General features: G+C 46.4%; 1 protein-coding gene across 2 annotated transcripts in view; it reads left to right on the top strand.

Annotated features, from left to right (window-relative positions):
- The window catches only part of LOC134927915 (ovalbumin-related protein X-like), a 154,303-nt gene that overhangs the window by 117,919 nt on the left and 12,824 nt on the right, over window positions 1-23,560 (top strand). Inside the window, exons 5-7 of one of the 2 annotated variants that reach the window (XM_063923031.1) lie at window positions 5,316-5,455; window positions 5,712-5,837; window positions 19,546-19,704. In XM_063923031.1, the coding sequence (XP_063779101.1) occupies window positions 5,316-5,455; window positions 5,712-5,837; window positions 19,546-19,704 (425 nt within the window). The remainder of the gene's footprint in view (window positions 1-5,315; window positions 5,456-5,711; window positions 5,838-19,545; window positions 19,705-23,560) is intronic. The other variant, XM_063923033.1, reaches the window with a different exon arrangement.

Consider the following 23,560-nt stretch of genomic DNA (forward strand, 5'->3'; position numbering starts at 1 on the left):
CTCCTTCTCCTCCCCTGCTTCCGTAGCTGCATCTGTGCTCCTCCGAGTCCTTGCTCCAGTGGCAGCACACAGCAGCAGGCGGCTTGTAATGACTCAGTCTGACTCTTTACAATGCCACAGACTTTGGGCCCCTTGATAGCGCCGGGCCCTGGTGCAATGCACCGGCTGCACTGACACAAGTTCTGACACTGGGGCTGGGTACAGAAGAGGGTGCGAGTACAGTAGCAGGGGCTGGGTACAGCAGCAGGGGCTGGGTACAGCAGCAGGGGCTGGGTACAGCAGCAGGGGCTGGCATACAAACAGGGCTGGGTACAGCAGCAGGGGCTGGCATACACACAGGGCTGGATACAGGAGAGGGACTGGGTACAGCAGCAGGGGCTGGGTACAGGGGCTGACACACAGGGCTGGGTACAAGAGAGGGGGCTGGGTACAGGAGAGGGGCTGGGTACAGTAGCAGAGGCTGGGTACAGCAGCAGGGGCTGGGTACAGGGGCTGACACACAGGGCTGAGTACAGGATAGGGGGCTGGCACACATACAGGGCTTGGTGCAGGGGCTGAGTTCAGGAGAAGGGGCTGGCACAAAAACAGTGCTGGGTACAGGAGAGGGTCTGAGTACAGTAGCAGGGGCTTAAACCCATGGCTGGGTACAGGAGAGGGACTGGGTATAGGGGCTGACACAGAGAGCTGAGTACAAGAGAGGGGGGTGGGTACAGGAGAGGGGCTTGGTACAGCAGAAGGGGCTGGGTACAGAAGAAGGGTACAGGAGAGGGACTGGGTACAGGAGAAGGGGCAGGGTGCAACACACACACAAACGGCTTGGTAGGGGAGAAGTGTTTGTTACACTGGGCTGTGTTACCTTAATACAGCTTCTATTGTACCTCTTTGGTGTAGCCCACATTCAGTTCTTTGACAGCTCCTCGCCTGTCTGTGTCCAGCATCACTCAGGGTAGATGCTAGAATCAAGTGGGCTAAGGGACCTTTTCCGTAAGGGGGAGGAGTTACGACGCAAGGGGGAGGAGCTAGGCCAGCGGGATAGTTCCTCTACTATCCACGCCACCAACTATTACCTTTAGTAATTAGGTGGTGAGCGAAGCGAGCCACCGTGCCCGAAGCGTGGCGAGCGAAGCGAGCCCGCGAGGGTACTTTTTGGGTACCCTGTTCGCCTGTAGCTCCTCCCCCTGGTGACGTAGCTCCTCCCCTCAATACGTCACAAGGTCCCTTCAGCCCCTCCGATATAGAACCAACCCATCACTCAGCCTCAGGCAGGAAGTTAAATCACACATGACGCTTCCTGTGTAGCCTGAGGCTGAGCAGAGGTTGTGCTGTCAGTGCTGCCGATGGCCACTAGGTGGCTCTGCCTGTTATCGGCAGCAAAAAAGATATTAAAAAAAAAATCACACACAAAAAAAAAAAAAAGACACTCAGCAGGAGGCCGGCCCCGCGGAAGTGTCGGCCTCCCGGGGATCTCCCCGGTGATTCTTATGGCCAGTCCGGCCCTGCCTATGATCACATTGCTTAAATAATATTTGAGGTGAGTGAGCTTACTAAAGTCAGGGCCCTCTTAACAGCAGTGTAGGCCCCTGGTCAAAGCAATGCTGCAGCAGTAGGGGTGGGAGGTGCTATTAACAGCAACTTTGATGTCCCGCGGGCGGTAGGGGTGTTCTATCTTCCACTCAGCATGTAGGACCTGGAGCAGTAATTTCTGCTACTTACTCCTTTACAGCACAGATGGTGGGAGATGGGGCATAAACGAGAACACTAAACTGTAGAAGGGGCATTGGGTTGAATAAAGGGGCCCCAGTATATGACTTACAGGGTGGTAGGGCAGGCTTCAATACACAGGGGAGGAGTGGATAGTGGAGTGGGCTTAATATTCATAATTTTCCATTAAGAGGGCAGCTTCCTTGACTGCAGATATCTCCAGTTCCTGGAAATATATTTCATAGCTTTCAATGGGATAAAACACTAGAGATTCCCACCTTTCAGCAGTTACTGGGGATTGGGGATCAGAGTTCAGGAGCCAGAGCAATCCACCAATGAATATATAAAACTGCATACCAGGCGTGTGGAGCTGGAGCAGGGAACAGATGCTGGTTCTGGGCACAGTAGAGACAAGCTGACAGTGTCCACCGAAAGCGGAGAATCCCAGCTATTGGAGTATACCCTCAGAAAAACTTTAAGTCAGTCAGAACCCAAGATATCTGGCTGGGAAGAGCAATTAATAGGTGTCACAACTGAGGGCTGGTGCTGACCAGGGGGAAGCCTCAGTTGTAGGGGCTGAGGTATATGTGTACCTGGGAGGCAGTACAGGGTTCTTAGACATGCAGGGAACCTTTAGAACAAATGCCCGAAGGCGTGACCAAGACAACGAAGGAAAGTTCAAAGGTTTATTAAACACAGTTCCGAGGAATACTGATGACTTGGTACAGGTAACAGGAATCACAGTTCAGATAAATACTTGGGATCGATGACGGAACACCGATGGAGACTTGGGATCGATGGCGGAGCACCGATGGAGACTTGGGATCGATGGCGGAGCACCGATGGAGACTTGGGATCGATGGCGGAGCACCGATGGAGACTTGGGATCGATGGCGGAGCACCGATGGACTGTCACAACTGAGGGCTGGTGCTGACCAGGGGGAAGCCTCAGTTGTAGGGGCTGAGGTATATGTGTACCTGGGAGGCAGTACAGGGTTCTTAGACATGCAGGGAACCTTTAGAACAAATGCCCGAAGGCGTGACCAAGACAACGAAGGAAAGTTCAAAGGTTTATTAAACACAGTTCAGAGGAATACTGATGACTTGGTACAGGTAACAGGAATCACGGTTCAGATAAATACTTGGGATCGATGGCGGAGCACCGATGGAGACTTGGGATCGATGGCGGAGCACCGATGGAGACTTGGGATCGATGGCGGAGCACCGATGGTTACTGGGGATCGATGGCGGAACACCGATGGTTACTAGCAGGGCAGAGCACCGCTGGAAGCTAGAAGCTGGAAGCCGGTCTCAGGTAACTGCCAGTCACAGGGAGCAATGTAGACACTGCAGAGTCAGGCTGTACAGCAGAGAAAGTCCATGGAAGACCTGCACACTGGAATCACTGAAGACAATTGAAGCACTGACAACTCTTTCCAGCCCAGGAACAAGATATTTATACCAGCTGGGAAACAGGGATTGGCTGGCTGATTAAGCAGAGTCTAGAGTGCAGCTGCTGGGTAATTAGGTAGAAACCAGAGTGCAGCTGATTGGCTGAAAAGTAACATGTGATGAAAACAAACATGGCTGCGCCCATGTTTGAACTTGGAGGGAAAGACTGTTTGTAACTTGCATGTGAGCTTTAACCATGAAGCTGCCAGAATCACAGTGAAGAGATTTGAGACAATGAGATGCAGCGTGCTGCATGCAGACAGTGCAGATGGAATCCAGGCTTGGAACACTGGGACAGTCTCAGGAGGCATTTGGAAGGTAAATATTGATAAGGAATTACCTGGATCGTGACAATAGGCTAGGATGGGGACCACTGCTTAGAAGTTGGATATCTCCAGTTCCCCAGGGATGATTTTAAAAAATATGGTACCCCTGGAAAAAGGGGACCCTCAGCTATCAGCCTAGATCCCTAGACTCCTGGGGCCCTTGGGCAAGTGCCCATTGTGGCCATACGAATAGACGGCCCTGACTAAAGTGAGTGCTGGGCTCTCAGTATAATATTGTTTACGAGAGTTAGATATGAGTAGGGTGTGTTCAAACTGAAATCTAAATTGCATTGTAAAATAAAGCAGCCAGTATTTACTCTGCACAGAAACAAAATAACCCACCCAAATCTAACTCTCTCTGCACACCTTACATTTGACCCACCTGCAGTGCACATGGTTTTGCCCATTAGAGAAAGATTTTGCTTTTGCGATCCATGCTGAATTAGGCCCATAGGCAGGTAACTCTTTTGATATCATGTCACATCCAATGATAATTAAAATATTGGATTTGGAGATGTAATCTAAGGCAGAGAAAACCAAAACCTGTCATATAAATCCTTCAAATAAATCCAAAAAGAGAAAGAAATAGCATCCCTATATACAGTAGTGCTGTGATAGTAAGCAGCTGTTTATCAGAAGTGCACCATACCATTGTAAGGCTATGAACACATTAGGACGACATCACAAACCATGTAATGTCGTTTACAACTGGTTCCGACATCGGCAAGTGCATACACACTTGCCAATGTCGGCTGCGTTGGGGAGGAGCGGGGCCATGCTGCAGTCTACAGCATGGCTCTTGTAAGCAATATCGCACGTCGAACCTACATGCAGGTCCGACGTGCGATGCAGGATACGACCCACGGGAGCGCACATCGTATCCTGTACCATGTGTACACACTATACAATATAGCAATGAACTGGCCGATATCATCTGGATCGTATGTGATATTGCATACTGTGTACGCACCATTAGAGAGGTACATACAATTAAAAGGAAAACTGTTCTGCATATTCCAAAGTAATAAAACTTCAGCTGGGACAATTCCTTATTAAGAATTCCTTTCTGGAGAGTTTTATTTTGGAATGCAGAGCAAGGTTTTTCTTTTAACTGCACATACACAAATGGGCCAATAGTAATGCTATGGGGTAACTCACAGCTGCACTATATCTTTGTATTTTATTAGGGGGCTCAATATGTACATTTCCACTTTGTGCATACACATGAAAAGGATATATGCTTGTGTACATATGTACAGGAGATTGGAACTTACAGATGTAGTCCCGCTCATTGTGGCTACATCTGCACTAAAAGTGCACACACAGTGTGGCTAGGCGCGCCCATGCGAATGAAACGGGTGCACATCTAAGACGCATGAGCACCCCAGACATGCACGCAGTCGCGCCATTGCGGCAAGATGTAGCCACAATGAGCATGGCTACATCTGTACATTTATTACTGCCTACGCTAAGTGACGTCGTACAAGGGGGTAGGTAAGCATAGGTTACAGTAAGGTCCAGACATTTCATTACAGTATTGTATTGTGTACAAAGTGAGTAATGTGACTGTAGCATTTACTGTTGCCAAACCACATCTTTACACTTTTGTTGCTCCCGGGTGTAATATTGGTGCATACAGTATGCTGCTATTGATAAGCTGCACAAATCTTGACGTGGCTCAGCAGCATAGCACATGGATTGTGCCTGTCCTGGTGCATTTTGTGCATGTATAGTACATTTGATGTAAATGCATACAATGCTACATGATCCCTTTAGTGTATTATTGGCATCAGCTGTACATTTGCATTTTTTAAATATATTTATATATTTTTTTAGGTACATTCCTAAATGTGTCAGAAGAGTCAATTTCTTCTGATACTAACTTTGTAGTCCTTAACACAGCATATTTACTGGCAAACTGGACACAGAGCTTTCCTGAACACAAAACTGAAAATGAATTATTTACTCTAAGCACTGTAAGTAACTTATATTTTTTTAACTGTGTTTATGATTGTATAGAAGAGCAATAGTGGATTGGATAACTGATGGATTTAGTGATTCTACAACACATCCATTATAGAATCCTTTAAATCAGGCATATGCAAAACATGTTTATTCAGGGCCACCTTCAGGGGGGTATGGGAGTACAATTTGTAGAAACTGTATTATGGACCCATCATTGCTGATGTTCCTGAACCTAATCTTCTCATTCTTATACAATCTGTGAATCAGAAGCAGTACATATACAGAGAGGGATGCGTTCTGCATCCCGATGGTCTGTATGCCGCCGGTCAACGACGGATTCCTAACACCACTCGGGAGACCGTCGCCGAAACACTGACTGACAGAATGTCAAAGGTGAGTATTGGGGTTAGGGTTAGGGCACGGGGAAGGGTTAGGGTTAGACACTGGAGTGTTAGGGTTAGGCATTAGGGGGTGGTTAGCTGTAGCCCCCAACCCCAGAGGGTTAGTCCTAGCCACCACACCCCACTGAATAGCCCTAGCCACCCCCCGCCAAGGGTTAGGGTAGGAGGCAGGAGAGGGGTAAAATATTTACTCCCGGATCCTCATTCCCGGGATGCCACGGTCAGTCATGTGACCGCCAGCATTCCGACCATCAGTATTTCATACCGATCCCTGAAGAGATCATCTGCATCTGTGTGCATGCACATTCTGTTTACTGTCACCAGCAATTCAGTCACCTTCAATCAGCAGGCTGCTCCTCCCACTTAACTATATTGCTCTTCTCAACTTCCTGCACCTCCACTCTCAAAACCCTGCTAATTTCATGCCACCTCGGGTTAGCCTTATCAAGAAAAGTCTAAATAAATAAGTAGGGTGCATGACACATTGGCAGATAAAGAAAGAGCCCAGAGCAGCATCAAAACCCTTTGCATGTACTGTAAGGCTGGAACACATCTTTCCTGAAAGCCTCCGAAAAGGCAAGTTCAGACATGGGATGGGAAATATCCTGACCCTGACAATGAAATGGGGTGATGCCTGGGACCCACTATATCTTCCCCTTTACCAATTTGTGGTTTACAAAGCATATAGCATTCTAAGATGTTATAGGTCCAAACACAATTATCATGCCAGCTATAATCAATTCTGAATGCATGGGAGCAGTGAAGGCTGCTTTCAAAGGACAGCAACATCTATTAGAGGAGTTTCAATTGTGTTTACACTTTTCACCACAAGATTTCACCACAAGATCAAGTACTGAACTCTCTATAAGCTCTGTGAGCTTTGGAGTTCATGTATCAAGCAGTGAAAAGAGTAGAGCAGTGGATCAGTGGATAAGTTGTCCACAAAAAACAATTAACTGTGAGGTACCATTCTATAAAATCATAGGTAGAACCTGATTGGTTGCTATGGCAACATATCCACTGGTCCACTTCTCCACTCTTTTCACTGCTTGATACATCAACACTCTCATTCTTTCCTGGTTTCAGCTCCATGTAACATTCTAACACAGTCATTATAAAAAGGTTGATGCTCTATTTCAGCATTTTGGGTCCTCCACTCCCACAATTAATAATGGAACTACAAAAATTCCTTACCACATAACTAGTACCTTGTGAACCATATGATAAAACTATTTTATTATAAATATACTATGTAAAGAATTTATGGACTCCTACTATAGTGTCTCAAATATGCACTGAGGGATATCAATCTCCCATAATAAACAATCTAGAGTTCTCACTTACCCCTACCTCACTGATATTCCTGGTGAGTCCTTCAATTTAGATGTGGAGGTGTAAGTGCACTCAGGTGTCCACAGTGGTTCTGGAGGGTGACATGGTTATCTACCAGTGACATGCGGTGGGGTGAGGCAGGTTAGGCAGAGCCTTTCCTGTCATACTAACATTTGTGCCAGAGTTTTGACTGTATAAAGTATATGAAAAATGCAAAGAAAATGTTAGAAATATCTTCTTTGTTTTATTTTAATCATTTTTATAATCAAAGCTTTGGAGTAAAAATAAGATTTTACTTACCGGTAAATCTATTTCTCGTAGTCCGTAGAGGATGCTGGGGACTCCGTAAAGACCATGGGGATAGACGGGCTCCGCAGGAGACATGGGCACTTTAAGAAAGAATTTAGTTCCTGGTGTGCACTGGCTCCTCCCTCTATGCCCCTCCTCCAGACCTCAGTTAGAGAAACTGTGCCCAGAGGAGATGGACAGTACAAGGAAAGGATTTTGTTAATCCAAGGGCAAGATTCATACCAGCCACACCAATCACACCGTATAACTTGTGATAACTACCCAGTTAACAGTATGAAAACAACATTACATCAGTGCAAGACCGATGCAACTATAATGTAACCCTTATTGAAGCAATAACTATATACAAGTATTGCAGAAGAAGTCCGCACTTGGGACGGGCGCCCAGCATCCTCTACGGACTACGAGAAATAGATTTACCGGTAAGTAAAATCTTATTTTCTCTAACGTCCTAGAGGATGCTGGGGACTCCGTAAGGACCATGGGGATTATACCAAAGCTCCCAAACGGGCGGGAGAGTGCGGATGACTCTGCAGCACCGATTGAGCAAACATGAGGTCCTCCACAGCCAGGGTATCAAACCTATAGAATTTTGCAAAAGTGTTTGAACCCGACCAAGTAGCAGCTCGACACAGCTGTAGTGCCGAGACCCCCCGGGCAGCCGCCCAAGAAGAGCCCACCTTCCTAGTGGAATGGGCCTTGACCGATTTTGGTAACGGCAATCCAGCCGTAGAATGCGCTTGCTGAATCGTGTTACAAATCCAGCGAGCAATAGTTTGCTTTGAAGCAGGGACACCAATCTTGTTGGATGCGTACAGGACAAACAGCGCTTCAGTTTTCCTGACTCTAGCGGTTCTGGCCACGTAAATTTTCAAAGCCCTGACCACATCAAGTAACTCGGAATCCTCCAAGTCACGTGTAGCCACAGGCACCACAATAGGTTGGTTCATATGAAAAGATGATACCACTTTCGGCAGAAATTGCGAACGGATCCGCAATTCTGCTCTATCCATATGGAAAACCAGATAGGGGCTTATGTGACAAAGCCGCTAATTCTGACACACATCTAGCCGAAGCCAAGGCTAATAACATGACCACCTTCCACGTGAGATATTTTAACTCCGCCGTTTTAAGTGGTTCAAACCAGTGTGACTTTAGGAAACTTAACACCACGTTAAGATCCCAAGGTGCCACCGGAGGCACAAAAGGAGGCTGAATACGCAGCACTCCTTTTACAAAACATCTGAACTTCTGGTATAGAAGCCAACTCTTTTTGAAAGAAAATGGATAGGGCCGAAAACTGAACCTTAATGGAGCCTAAGTTTTAGGCCCAAATTCACTCCAGTTTGTAGGAAGTGAAGGAAACGGCCCAGATGGAATTCTTCCGTAGGAGCATTCCTGGCCTCACACCAAGAAACATATTTTCGCCATATACGTTGATAATGTTAAGATGTCACGTCCTTCCTAGCCTTTATCAGCGTAGGAATTACCTCATCCGGATTGCCTTTTTCCGCTAGGATCCGGCGTTCAACCGCCATGCCGTCAAACGCAGCCGCGGTAAGTCTTGGAACAGTCATGGGCCCTGTTGCAACAAGTCCTGCCTTAGAGGAAGAGGCCACGGATTTTCTGTAAGCATTTCCTGCAGATCCGGATACCAGATCCTTCGTGGCCAATCTGGAACAATGAGGATTGTTCTCACTCCTCCTTTTTCTTATTATTCTCAACCCTTGGGTATGAAAGGAAGAGGAGGAAATACATAGACTGACTGGAACACCCACGGTGTCACTAGGACATCTACCGCTACTGCCTGAGGGTCTCTTGACCAGGCGCAATAACTTTGCAGCTTTTTGTTGAGGCGGGACGCCATCCTGTCTATCTGTGGCAGTCCCCACCGAACTGCAATCTGTGCGAAGACTTCCTGATGAAGTCTCCACTCTCCAGGACGTATGTCTGGTGAGGAAGTCTGCTTCCCAGTTGTTCACTTCCGGAATGAACACTGTTGACAGTGCTCTTACATGATTCTCTGCCCAGCGAAGAATTCTGGTGGCTTTCTGCTCCTTGTGCCGCCTTGGCGGTTTACATGAGCTACTGCGGTGACGTTGTCTGACTGGATCAGAACCGGTTGGTCGCGAAGACAGGTCTCCACTTGACTTAGGGCGTTGTATATGGCCCTTAGTTCCAATATGTTGATGTGAAGACAAGTCTCTTGACTTGACCAAAGACCTTGGAAATTTCTTCCCTGTGTGACTGCTCCCCAGCCTCGGAGGTTCGCGTCCGTGGTCACCAGGATCTAGTCCTGAATGCCGAATCTGCGGCCCTCTAGAAGGTGAGCACTCTGCAGCCACCACAGGAGAGATACCCTGGCCCTGGGGGATAGGGTGAGGAACTGATGAATCAGTAGATGAGACCCGGACCACTTGTCCAGTAGGTCCCATTGGAAAGTCCTCGCATGGAACCTGCTGAAGGGAATGTTTTTCCCAGGACTCGAGTGCAGTGATGCACTGACACCTGTCTTGGTTTCAATAGGTCCCTGACTAGAGTCATGAGTTCCTGGGCCTTCTCTATCTGAAGGTAAACCCATTTCTGGTCTGTATCCAGAATCATACCCAAGAAGGGCAGACGAGTTATAGAAACCAACTGTGACCTCGGGAAATTGAGAATCCAGCCGTGTTGCTGTGACACCTTCAGCGAAAGTGACACGCTGTTCAACAACTGCTCTTTTGATCTTGCCCTTATTAGGAGATCGTCCAAGTATGGGACAACTGTGACTCCTTCCTTGCGTAGGAGCACCATTATTTCCGCCAATTACCCTGAAATTGGTAATGACAATCCTGTACCGCAATTATCAGGTATGCCTGATGGGGTGGATAAATGGGAACATGAAGGTATGCAGCCTTTATGTTTAGATACACCATCAAATCGCCCCCTTCCAGGCTGGCGATGATCGCTCTGGGCGATTCCACTTTAAATTTGAACCTTTTCCCGTATAGGTTCAGAGATTTTAATTTTAAACATAGGTCTGACCGAACCGTACGGTTTCGGGACTACAGCCAAGGTTGAGTCATATCGCCTTCCTTGTTGCAGGAGGGGAACCTTGAGCACCATCTGTTGGAGATACAATGTGTGAATTGTATTTAATATTATCTCCCTTCCTGGGGGAGAAGCCGGTAGGTCCGATAAGGAAAAACCGGCGAGGAGGCACCTTTCGTATTCCAGCTTGTAACCCTGAGAAACAATTTTTTATTGCCCCGGGAACAACCTGTGAGTGAACTCAGATGTGGCTGAAGAGTCGAAGACGTGCTCCCACTGGGGCGGACTCCCTTAGCGGAGCTCCAGCGTCATGCGTTGGATGTAGTAGAGGCCGGGGAGGACTTCTGTTCCTGGGAACTAGCTGTGCCCTGTACCCCTACCTCTGGTAAGAAAGGACGCTCCTCGTACATTCGTGTTATTCTGCGACCGAAAGGACTGCATTTGATAATGTCGTGCTTTCTTAGGCTGTGAGGGAATATAAGGCAAAAGATCAGAATTACCAGCTATAGCTGTGGAGACCAGGTCCGAGAGCCCTTCTCCACACAATTCCTCAGCCTTGTAAGGTAAACCTTCCATATGCCTCTTTTAGTCGGCATCACCTGTCCATTGCATGTTCCACAGGACACTTCTAGCAGAAATCGACATAGCGTTGACTCTAGAACCCAGTAGACTAATGTCTCTTTGGGCATGTTTTATATATATATATGTAAGACAGCATCTTATATATATATATATATATATATATATATATATATATATATATATATATACATACATACATATACTAGGGTCAATACCATGGTATCCTTATCTAGGGTTTCAATCTCCGCTGATAAGGTATCTGTCCACGCTGCTACAGCGCTATAAACCCATGCCGACACAATCGCCGGTCTGAGTAGTGTACCAGAATGTGTGTAAATGGACTTCAAAGTACTTTTACTGCAAGCTATCTGCAGGATCCCTGAGGATAGCTGTTAAGTCAGCGCTACCTTTTGGGTAAACGTGAAAAAGCTTTGTCCACCCTAGGGGAAGATTCCCATCGTATCCTGGCCCTAGTAGGGAAAGGATACTCCCTGAGAATTCTTTTTTGGGAAGCTGCAGCTTCTTGTCTGGAGATTCCAGCTCTTTTCTTCATGAGAGGAGGGAAATTTACCTCAGCTTTCTTCCCCTTAAACATGTGTACCCTCGTGTCAGGGACAGATGAGTCATCAGTGATATGCAAAACATCTTTTATTACAATAATCATATATTGAATACTTTTCTGCCAGTTTTGGCTGTAACTTTGCATTATCGTAGTCGACACTGGAGTCAGACTCCGTGTCGATATAAGTGTCTATTATTTTGGATAGTGAGCACTGTGAGACTCTGAAGGTCTCTGCGGCATAGGGATAGACCTGTGTAGATTCACTGTCTGTTCTCTAATCTTTTGTGCAATAAATTTACCTCAGCACTTTATTTCACATATCCAATCAGGTGTCGGCGTTGTCGACGGAGACACCACTCACACACACATTTGCTCCATCTCCTCCTTAGGAGAGCCTTTTACCTCAGACATGTTGACACACACGTACCGACACACCACACACTCAGGGAATGCTCATCTGAAGATAATTCCCCCACAAGGCCCTTTGGAGAGACAGAGAGAGAGTATGCCAGCACACACCCCAGCGCTATATGACCCAGGAAAAAACACAGCAATTTAATGTTTACCCAGTAGCGCTGTTATTATCTGCGCCGAATTATGTGCCCCCCCTCTTCTTTAAAACCCTCTCTTCTACCGTGGTATAAGCAGGGGAGAGTCTGGGGAGCTTCCTCTCAGCGGTGCTGTGGAGAAAAACATGGCGCTGGTGAGTGCTGAGGGAGAAGCCCCGCCCCCTCGACGGCGGGCTTCTGTCCCGCTAAAAGTGTAAAATTGGCGGGGGCTCATGCATATATACAGTGTCCAGCTGTATATATGCTCCTTTTGCCAAATAAGAGGTTTATATTGCTGCCCAGGGCGCCCCCCCTGCGCCCTGCACCCTTACAGTGACCGGAGTATGTGAGGTGTGTGGGAGCAATGGCGCACAACTGCAGTGCTGTGCGTTACCTCAGTGAAGATCATGAAGTCTTCTGCCGCCTCTGAAGTCTTCTTTTCTTCTCATACTCACCCGGCTTCTATCTTCCGGCACTGCGAGGGGGATGGCGGCGCGGCTCCGGGACGGACGGCGAGGGTGAGATCCTGCGTACCAATCCCTCTGGAGCTAATGGTGTCCAGTAGCCTAAGAAGCAGGACCTAGCTTCAGAGAGTAGGGCTGCTTCTCTCCCCTCAGTCCCTCGATGCAGGGAGTCTGTTGCCAGCAGAGCTCCCTGAAAATAAAAAACCTAACAAAAAACTCTGGAGAGCTCACTGAAAAGCACCCAGCTCGTCTGGGCACAGTATCAAACTGAGGTCTGGAGGAGGGACATAGAGGGAGGAGCCAGTGCACACCAGGAACTAAATTCTTTCTTAAAGTGCCCATGTCTCCTGCGGAGCCCGTCTATCCCCATGGTCCTTACGGAGTCCCCAGCATCCTCTAGGACGTTAGAGAAAAGTCTATGACAGGGAAGGCAGTGCCTCCCCTGTCTATCTTGTCCGCACATCTCTGATCCATACGCACAAAATTTCTAGAAGTTTATATTACCTCTTTCCTCACATTGGGATACACATGTAAACACACTACAGAAGGCTGACAACTATAAGTTACAGTAAGTCAACAGACAAGCCCAATTTTCTACAGTTGCTTTGTGATAAAATAAGTGAATAACTATAAACCCTCTTATGTTATTTTCTCTAACGTCCTAGTGGATGCTGGGGACTCCGTCAGGACCATGGGGAATAGCGGCTCCGCAGGAGACAGGGCACAAAAGCAAGCTTTTAGGATCACATGGTGTGTACTGGCTCCTCCCCCCATGACCCTCCTCCAAGCCTCAGTTAGGTTTTTGTGCCCGTCCGAGCAGGGTGCAATCTAGGTGGCTCTCCTAAAGAGCTGCTTAGAAAAAGTTTTTAGGTTTATTATTTTCAGTGAGTCCTGCTGGCAACAGGCTCACTGCATCGAGGGACTTAGGGGAGAGATTTTCAACTCACCTGCGTGCAGGATGGATTGGAGTCTTAGGCTACTGGACATAGCTTCAGAGGGAGTCGGAACACAGGTCACCCTGGGGTTCGTCCCGGAGCCGCGCCGCCGATCCCCCTTACAGATGCTGAAGATCGAGGGTCCGGAAACAGGCGGCAGAAGGCTCTTCAGCCTTCATGAAGGTAGCGCACAGCACTGCAGCTGTGCGCCATTGTTGCTACACACTTCACACTGAACGGTCACGGAGGGTGCAGGGCGCTGCTGGGGGCGCCCTGGGCAGCAATATTTAATACCTTTGATGGCAAAGAATACATCACATATAGCCATTGAGGCTATATGTATGTATTTAACCCAGGCCAGATATCTCAAAACCCGGGAGAAAAGCCCGCCGGATAGGGGGCGGGGCTTATTCTCCTCAGCACACAGCGCCATTTTCCTGCTCAGCTCCGCTGTGAGGAAGGCTCCCAGGACTCTCCCCTGCACTGCACTACAGAAACAGGGTAACAAAGAGAAGGGGGGCATATTTTGGCGATATTTATATATTTAAAGCGCATATAACAAAAACAACACCTTTTAGGGTTGTTTATATACATTTTATAGCGCTTTTGGTGTGTGCTGGCAAACTCTCCCTCTGTCTCCCCAAAGGGCTAGTGGGGTCCTGTCTTCGATAAGAGCATTCCCTGTGTGTCTGCTGTGTGTCGGTACGTGTGTGTCGACATGTATGAGGACGATGTTGGTGTGGAGGCGGAGCAATTGCCGGTAATGGTGAGTCACCCCCTAGGGAGTCGACACCGGAATGGATGGCTTTAATTATGGAATTACGTGATAATGTTAGTACATTACAAAAGTCAGTTGACGAAATGAGATGGCCGGAAAACCAGTTAGTACCTGCTCAGGCGTCTCAGACACCGTCAGGGGCTGTAAAACGTCCCTTACCTCAGTCAGTCGACACAGGTACCGACACAGATGAATCTAGTGTCGACGGTGAAGAAACAAACGTATTTTCCAATAGGGCCACACGTTATATGATCACGGCAATGAAGGAGGCTTTGCAGATCTCTGATACTGCAGGTACCTCAAAAAGGGGTATTATGTGGGGGGTGAAAAAACTACCTGTAGCTTTTCCAGAATCAGAGGAATTGAATGACGTGTGTGATGAAGCGTGGGTTAACCCAGATAGAAAACTGCTAATTTCTAAGAAGTTATTGGCATTATACCCTTTCCCACCAGAGGTTAGGGCGCGCTGGGAAACACCCCCTAGGGTGGATAAAGCGCTCACACGTTTATCAAAACAAGTGGCGTTGCCGTCTCCAGATACGGCCGCCCTCAAGGATCCAGCAGATAGGAGGCTGGAAACTACCCTGAAGAGTATATACACGCATACTGGTGTTATACTCCGACCAGCAATAGCCTCAGCCTGGATGTGCAGTGCTGGGGTAGTGTGGTTGGATTCCCTGACTGAAAATATTGATACCCTGGATAGGGACAGTATTTTATTGACTCTAGAGCAATTAAAGGATGCGTTTCTTTATATGCGAGATGCTCAGAGGGATGTTTGCACTCTGGCATCGAGAGTAAGTGCGATGTCCATATCTGCCAGAAGAAGTTTATGGACGCGACAGTGGTCAGGTGATGCGGATTCCAAAAGGCATATGGAAGTATTGCCATATAAAGGAGAGGAATTATTTGGGGTTGGTCTATCGGATCTGGTGGCCACGGCAACTGCCGGCAAATCCACTTTTTTACCTCAGACCCCCTCCCAACAGAAAAAGACACCGTCTTTTCAGCCGCAGTCCTTTCGCTCCTATAAAAACAAGCGGGCAAAAGGACAGTCTTATCTGCCACGAGGCAGAGGAAAGGGTAAGAGAGGGCAGCAAGCAGCCCCTGCCCAGGACCAGAAGCCCGCCCCGGGTTCTACAAAGCCATCAGCATGACGCTGGGGCTTTACAAGCGGACTCAGGAGCGGTGGGGGGTCGACTAAAGATTTTCAGCAATCAGTGGGCTCGCTCACAGGTGGACCCGTGGATCCTGCAGATAGTATCTCAGGGTTACATGTTGGAATTCGAAAGATCTCCCCCTCGCCGTTTTCTAAAGTCTGCTTTACCAACGTCTCCCTCAGAAAGGGCGACGGTATTGGAAGCCATTCACAAGCTGTATTCTCAGCAGGTGATAGTCAAGGTACCCCTCCTACAACAGGGAAAGGGGTATTATTCCACACTATTTGTGGTACCGAAGCCGGACGGTTCGGTAAGACCTATTCTAAATCTGAAATCCTTGAACCTGTACATACAGAAATTCAAGTTCAAGATGGAGTCACTAAGAGCAGTGATAGCGAATCTGGAAGAAGGGGACTTCATGGTGTCCCTGGACATAAAAGATGCTTATCTGCATGTCCCAATTTACCCCTCACACCAAGGGTATCTCAGGTTCGTGATACAAGACTGTCATTATCAGTTTCAAACGCTGCCGTTTGGTTTGTCCACGGCACCTCGGGTCTTTACCAAGGTAATGACCGAAATGATGGTTCTTCTACGAAGAAAAGGCGTATTAATTATCCCTTACTTGGACGATCTCCTGATAAGGGCAAAGTCCAGAGAACAGCTGGAAGTCGGTGTAGCACTAACCCAAGTAGTGCTTCAACAACACGGGTGGATTCTGAATCTTCCAAAATCTCAATTGTCCCCGACAACACGTCTGCTGTTCCTGGGAATGATTCTGGACACGGTTCAGAAAAAGGTGTTTCTCCCGGAGGAGAAAGCAAGGGAGTTATCCGAACTTGTCAGGAACCTCCTAAAACCAGGAAATGTGTCAGTACATCAATGCACAAGAGTCCTGGGAAAGATGGTGGCTTCTTACGAAGCAATTCCATTCGGCAGATTCCATGCACGAATATTTCAGTGGGATCTGCTGGACAAATGGTCCGGATCGCATCTGCACATGCATCAGCGGATAACACTGTAACCAAGGACAAGGTTGTCTCTCCTGTGGTGGTTGCAGAGTGCCCATCTGTTAGAGGGCCGCAGGTTCGGCATACAGGACTGGGTCCTGGTGACTACGGATGCCAGCCTACGGGGCTGGGGAGCAGTCACACAGGGAAGAAACTTCCAGGGTGTATGGTCAAACCTGGAGACGTCTCTTCACATAAATATACTAGAGCTAAGAGCGATCTACAATGCTCTAAGCTTGGCGAAACCGCTGCTTCAGGGTCAGCCGGTGTTGATCCAGTCGGACAACATCACGGCAGTCGCCCACGTAAACAGACAAGGCGGCACGAGAAGCAGAAGAGCAATGACAGAAGCTGCAAGGATTCTTCGCTGGGCGGAAAATCATGTCATAGCACTGTCAGCAGTGTTCATCCCGGGAGTGGACAACTGGGAAGCAGACTTCCTCAGCAGACACGACCTTCACCCGGGAGAGTGGGGACTTCATCCGGAAGTTTTCCACATGATTGTGAACCATTGGGAAAAACCAAAGGTGCACATGATGGCGTCTCGCCTCAACAAAAAACTGGACAGATATTGCGCCAGGTCAAGAGACCCTCAGGCAATAGCTGTGGACGCTCTGGTAACACCGTGGGTGTACCAGTCAGTGTATGTGTTTCCTCCTCTGCCTCTCATACCAAAGGTACTGAGAATTATACGGAAAAGGGGAGTAAGAACAATACTAGTGGCTCCGGATTGGCCAAGAAGAACTTGGTATCCGGAACTTCAAGAGATGCTCACGGAAGATCCGTGGCCTCTACCTCTAAGAAGGGATCTGCTTCAGCAGGGACCTTGTATGTTCCAAGACTTACCGCGACTGCGTTTGACGGCATGGCGGTTGAACGCCGGATTCTAAAAGAAAAGGGCATTCCAGAAGAAGTTATTCCTACCTTGATTAAAGCTAGGAAGGAAGTGACCGCACAACATTATCACCGCATTTGGAGAAAATATGTTGCGTGGTGTGAGGCCAAGAAGGCCCCAACGGAAGAATTTCAATTGGGTCGATTCCTACATTTCCTGCAGGCAGGATTGTCTATGGGCCTCAAATTGGGGTCTATTAAAGTTCAAATTTCGGCCTTATCAATCTTCTTCCAGAAAGAATTGGCTTCAGTGCCTGAAGTACAAACTTTTGTCAAGGGTGTACTACATATACAACCCCCAATTGTGCCTCCAGTGGCACCGTGGGATCTAAACGTAGTTTTGGAATTTCTCAAATCTCATTGGTTTGAGCCTCTCAAATCGGTAGATTTGAAGTATCTTACATGGAAAGTAACCATGCTATTGGCCCTGGCTTCAGCCAGGAGAGTTTCAGAGTTGGCGGCTTTATCGTACAAAAGCCCATATCTGATTTTCCATTCGGACAGGGCAGAACTGCGGACACGTCCTCATTTTCTCCCTAAGGTGGTTTCGGCTTTTCACTTGAACCAGCCTATTGTGGTGCCTGCGGCTACTAGCGACTTGGAGGACTCCAAGTTACTGGACGTTGTCAGAGCATTGAAAATATATATTTCAAGGACAGCTGGAGTCAGAAAATCTGACTCGTTGTTTATCTTGTATGCACCCAACAAGATGGGTGCTCCTGCGTCTAAGCAGACGATTGCTCGTTGGATCTGTAGCACAATTCAACTTGCACATTCTGTGGCAGGCCTGCCACAGCCTAAAACTGTAAAAGCCCACTCCACAAGGAAGGTGGGCTCATCTTGGGCGGCTGCCCGAGGGGTCTCGGCATTACAACTTTGCCGAGCAGCTACGTGGTCAGGGGAGAACACGTTTGTAAAATTTTACAAATTTGATACTCTGGCTAAAGAGGACTTGGAGTTCTCTCATTCGGTGCTGCAGAGTCATCCGCACTCTCCCGCCCGTTTGGGAGCTTTGGTATAATCCCCATGGTCCTGACGGAGTCCCCAGCATCCACTAGGACGTTAGAGAAAATAAGAATTTACTTACCGATAATTCTATTTCTCGTAGTCCGTAGTGGATGCTGGGCGCCCATCCCAAGTGCGGATTGTCTGCATTACTTGTACATAGTTATTGTTACAAAAATCGGGTTATTATTGTTGTGAGCCATCTTTTTTAAGAGGCTACTTCTTTGTTATCATACTGTTAACTGGGTTCAGATCACAAGTTGTACGGTGTGATTGGTGTGGCTGGTATGAGTCTTACCCGGGATTCAAGATCCTTCCTTATTGTGTACGCTCGTCCGGGCACAGTACCTAACTGAGGCTTGGAGGAGGGTCATGGGGGGAGGAGCCAGTACACACCATGTGATCCTAAAAGCTTGCTTTTGTGCCCTGTCTCCTGCGGAGCCGCTATTCCCCATGGTCCTGACGGAGTCCCCAGCATCCACTACGGACTACGAGAAATAGAATTATCGGTAAGTAAATTCTTATTTTTTTTCCAAGCACTTAAGCTAGTGTGGAAATGTAATAGCCCACAAGACGCAGACATCAGCATGATTCCAGTGAGTCTGCCTGTTGTTTTAAAGCGGCAATAATTTAAAGCGGCAATAATCTATTAAGCTATTGCCACTTTAAAACATCAAACAGACTCGCTAGAGCCATGCCGATGCCTGCGTCTTGCAGGCTATTACATTTCCTCCATAAACTTGATTTTGTGTATTCTTTGCAAATCTGCTTCCATTATTATATTTATGTAGTCACCTGGTCATCTTACATTATACCTGTGAAGGCACCAAGTTTATTGGTATAAATGCCATCTTCATCTTCAAGCAAGCACAAAGCTAAATCAGAATTATACAGAACTGCAGTCTGTTCCCTTGTAGCTGTTCCTGATAATATAGAATATAGAGAACTACTGAACCTCAGGCTTAATATTCAAAATAACAGTATATTAACATTACTTAATTACTATATATTTACTGTTAGAAAGCACTTCAGGTGGAATATGTATTATTTCAATGCTAAATATATTCAGATTTGTTTTTGTATACACCCAGAATGAAACAGTACCTATACAGCTGATGTCTGTGGAAGGTACATTTAATTTTCGCATCATAAGTGATGAAGAATTGAGCATCATTGAGCTCCCATATGGAAAGTCAGGCAATCTCTGTATGTATGTTATACTGCCTGACAAGAGTAATGGGATACAAAGGGTAAGTACTATCTTACTAGGAACATGTCACCATGAATACTGTATGTTCTCATTTTAGAACACATCATTACAGTACGTAGCTATGTATCACACTAGGTATAAATATCTACAATTCATAGTGTTTTGTATATACTGTAAATGCAAATAATGAGGAAATAGTGATACATGATAGAATAAATGAAAAGAAAAATAATATTTGAAATATGTTACAGAACAGTGTTACCCATATTTTACATTGCTAAGGTTGTATGCATTATATTATTTATTATAATATAAGCACATTTTCAAAGCCAAATTGCATGAAAAATGACATCCTACACATAGTTGCCCATCACATATGATCTCATCAAATCTGGGTACTATGATCCCAATCACGTCATAATTCTGAATTTGTTTAAAACATACTGTTTGTATTTTATATATTAATCGAGTAATGATAAAAAAAAACATGTCATCATGTTGGCAGATAATGACAGTTGATATGATCTCTAACACCTCCCACTCATTCAAGTGATATCCTCTATAGAGATTTCCGGTATAACACATATCTTACAGTCTCCTATAGATACTATGTAATCTATTAGGTGGCATGCACATTGTGATTTCATTGTATAATAGACTCATGAGGATAATTAAGAATAATAAATAATATTAGAGGAATACATATTACTTTTATTTTATCATGGATCTTATTACTGAAATAAGATGTATTTATTATATTACTGAGGAACACACTAATACTGTACAGTATCTTCCATAACATTATAGCAAGTTAGACAAATTACTATCTACAAAATGTATTTACTGCTGGTGTCTTACAATATGTTGTACCTGTTATAATGTCTTATATTCAGATAGTGTACCATACAATGCCCTCCAACATTTTACACGTAAAAATCGGTACAAACGCCCCTTTTCCTATACTTTCAATGGAAGTTTGGAGAGCCAAAAATCGGTACATACCATAAAAAAAGGTACTGTACCTGCCAAAAAGGTACAGTTGGAGGGTATGCCATACCAACTATTCACATTCAACATATCACACATTGGGGAATATCCAATTAGCCCCGGTAAGTTATCAGGGCTAATTGTCCCGCCAGGGGTTATCTAATTAGCCCCGATAAGCCAGTGTGAGCTGCGGCCTAACAAGGATTTTGTTCCACCTGCCTCAGGCAGGCAACACCAAATCCCCGGAAACAGACGTTTTGTGCGAAAACGGGCCTGTTTCTACCGAAAACACACAGGTTTCACTGAACCTGTGTGTTTTCGGGAGAATTTTTATTTTTTATTTTTACAGGTGACCAAATTGGATAGCCTGTAAAAAAATATTGGTGAAACATCGGAAACAACAGCTGTTTTTCACACCCTATGATGTTTCACCTCTGGTTATCCCCCATTGGGTGTGTACATATTTTGATTGGTGTAACTTTTATCATAGATTAAAACAACATTAAAACAACAAATGGAGGTGTTTGCACAGACTTTTCCCTCACATCCCACCCATAATTTTTAAAGAGATACAGCGATAATCGAAAACAGCGATTAGTAACATGTTTGCAATAGTTTACAATCCACTCAGAAAATATTTTCCCTAAGCAAACACTTCTGTTATTTCCCATACTTAATAATCAAATACCACCTCATGCTGAAAACAAAAACACATGACAACATCACATTATCCAAAAATGTATAACAATATAGAAGAAAGGAATCGGGCACACAGGGATGCATAGGCCACATACAGAAAGAAAAACACACCATATAGGAGAAAAAACAAGGATATCCCTTTTTAACTTTACGCTAGCCCTCTGTAAGAATTGAAAATACAATCCATGCGCATGTCATGCACGTTTGGTCTATCATGTACACGTACGGGCCAGCACACAGCGCACATTGCAGCCATTGCCTGGTCCTCATAATAACAACTTGGCAAACTGAAGATGGGTCCACTGAGGAGCAGGCATTGGAGTCTAAAAAAGAGCAAGAGAGTGGAGCAAGAAACATAGAGGCACGTTAGAAACACTTGTAGATGGGGCAGGAGAGTGAGAAGGGGGAAAAGCTCAAGACAAAGTATGGGTAAAGAGAGAAATATGGAAGAGAGAGATGAAGTAAGAAGGGGAGAGAGAAGAGAAGAAAAAGAGGTGTGTGTGTGTGTGTGTGTGTGTGTGTGTGTGTGTGTGTGTGTGTGTGTGCGTGTGTGTGTGTGTTGGGGGGGGGGGGGGGGGGGGTGTTCTCTGATGAGAGACAGAAGAAAAAACACCCTGTCAGGAAAACAGTTAGTTTTAAATGATCTTGTAATACCCCACTACGCTGCAAGGCATACGTGTGACACTGTGGAGTGCACTACAGTGCATGTGATTGCAAAAGCAGGTAATTCCCAGCAGCCTCGGCAGCAGCTCAAGAAGTCAGGAGCATGTCACATGACCAGTTTCAGGTCTTGAAGTCAGGGACAGTTGGAAGTGAGTAGCAGTTAGGACAGAGCTGCATGAGTCCAAGGATATAGAAGAGAGCAGGCATTGTCCATGAGGGGCCTCTACTGAGGTAACTGCTGAGAAGAGTGACCTGTGCTGCTGAGGTGCCACTGGTGGCAGCTGTGAGTGAGCTGCATCTCAGAGAACAGGGGACTGGCAAGGAGGCAGAACATTCTCCAAAACTGACACCCCAGTGAGAGAGAGCTGGTGCTGAGGAGAATGTACAGTGCCCAGCTGATTGGTGACACAGAAGGGAGATACATTCATTCAGCGAATTTGAAGGGTGAGCTCGTCTGAAATGGGTCTATTTGTTCCTAAGCACACCGACCTCCTCATCTCAGACAAGCACCCATAACATTACAATTCAAAAATACTGTCAGAGCTAGCTTAAATAGTGACATCATCTTTGCACAGAAAGAATTGCTTGTAATATTGTGAGTAACTGTAGCTCCTCATATATACAGATGTGCCTAGCCTGGGTGGTCTTCAGACCTTGCACACAATCACCTGCTGCATGTGTATGCATCATGGCAGCGTATATGTGCAGCCTGCCACGGCTAGTTGCATTGTGTGTACGCTCTATGCTTCCCCATGGAAGTGCCTGTGTATTTTCACTCTCTTATTGTTAAAAGGGGAGATATTGAAACACTGATGAATACAAGCAAATATGTTTGTTATGACTAAAAAATGTATTCTTATAATGATATTTTGTAGCATGTTTCATATACAACGTCCATAGATCATATAGTATTTATAATTGGCAACAATTCCTATTTCCAAGGACAGTGCCAGGTTCAGCGATTTGTTTCCCAATCAACTGTAATACTTGTATATTTATTTCTGTCTTCATACAGTGTTATTTACATGTTTGGTTATGTGGTGATACATTCACCATCCCCACTGGCGTTTCTATAATGGGTGCAGTGTGTGCGGTGCACACGGGCCTCTGAGTCCAGAGGGGGGCCCCACTGCACACACTGCACCCATTTGTAAAATACTTACCCCTCCGGAGGAGGCTGAACACAGGCCTCCTCCTCTCTTAAAAAGCCCCTGACCATCCCAATGGATGGGATGCCGGCAGTCATGTGACCGACACCGGAATCCCGACACCACTCGGGAGACTGGCACCATAGGACAAACCGCCCACATCCCAAAGGTAAGTATCGGGGAGACCTTTAGGGTTAGGTCCCGGAGGCGGGGGTCAGGTTTAGGCACAAGGGGGGTTAGGGTTAGCCGCCGCCCACCGTGGGTTAGCTTTAGCTGCCACCCCAGATTTTTAGAGTTTGGGTGTGGAAGGGGGGTAAAAATACCCCCTCTGCCATTGGGATGCAGGTATCGGTCATGTGATCGACGGCATCCCGACCACCAGGATAGCATGTCACTTGT

The sequence above is a fragment of the Pseudophryne corroboree genome, chromosome 5, assembly GCF_028390025.1.
Source record: "Pseudophryne corroboree isolate aPseCor3 chromosome 5, aPseCor3.hap2, whole genome shotgun sequence".
Lineage (NCBI taxonomy): Eukaryota > Metazoa > Chordata > Amphibia > Anura > Myobatrachidae > Pseudophryne > Pseudophryne corroboree.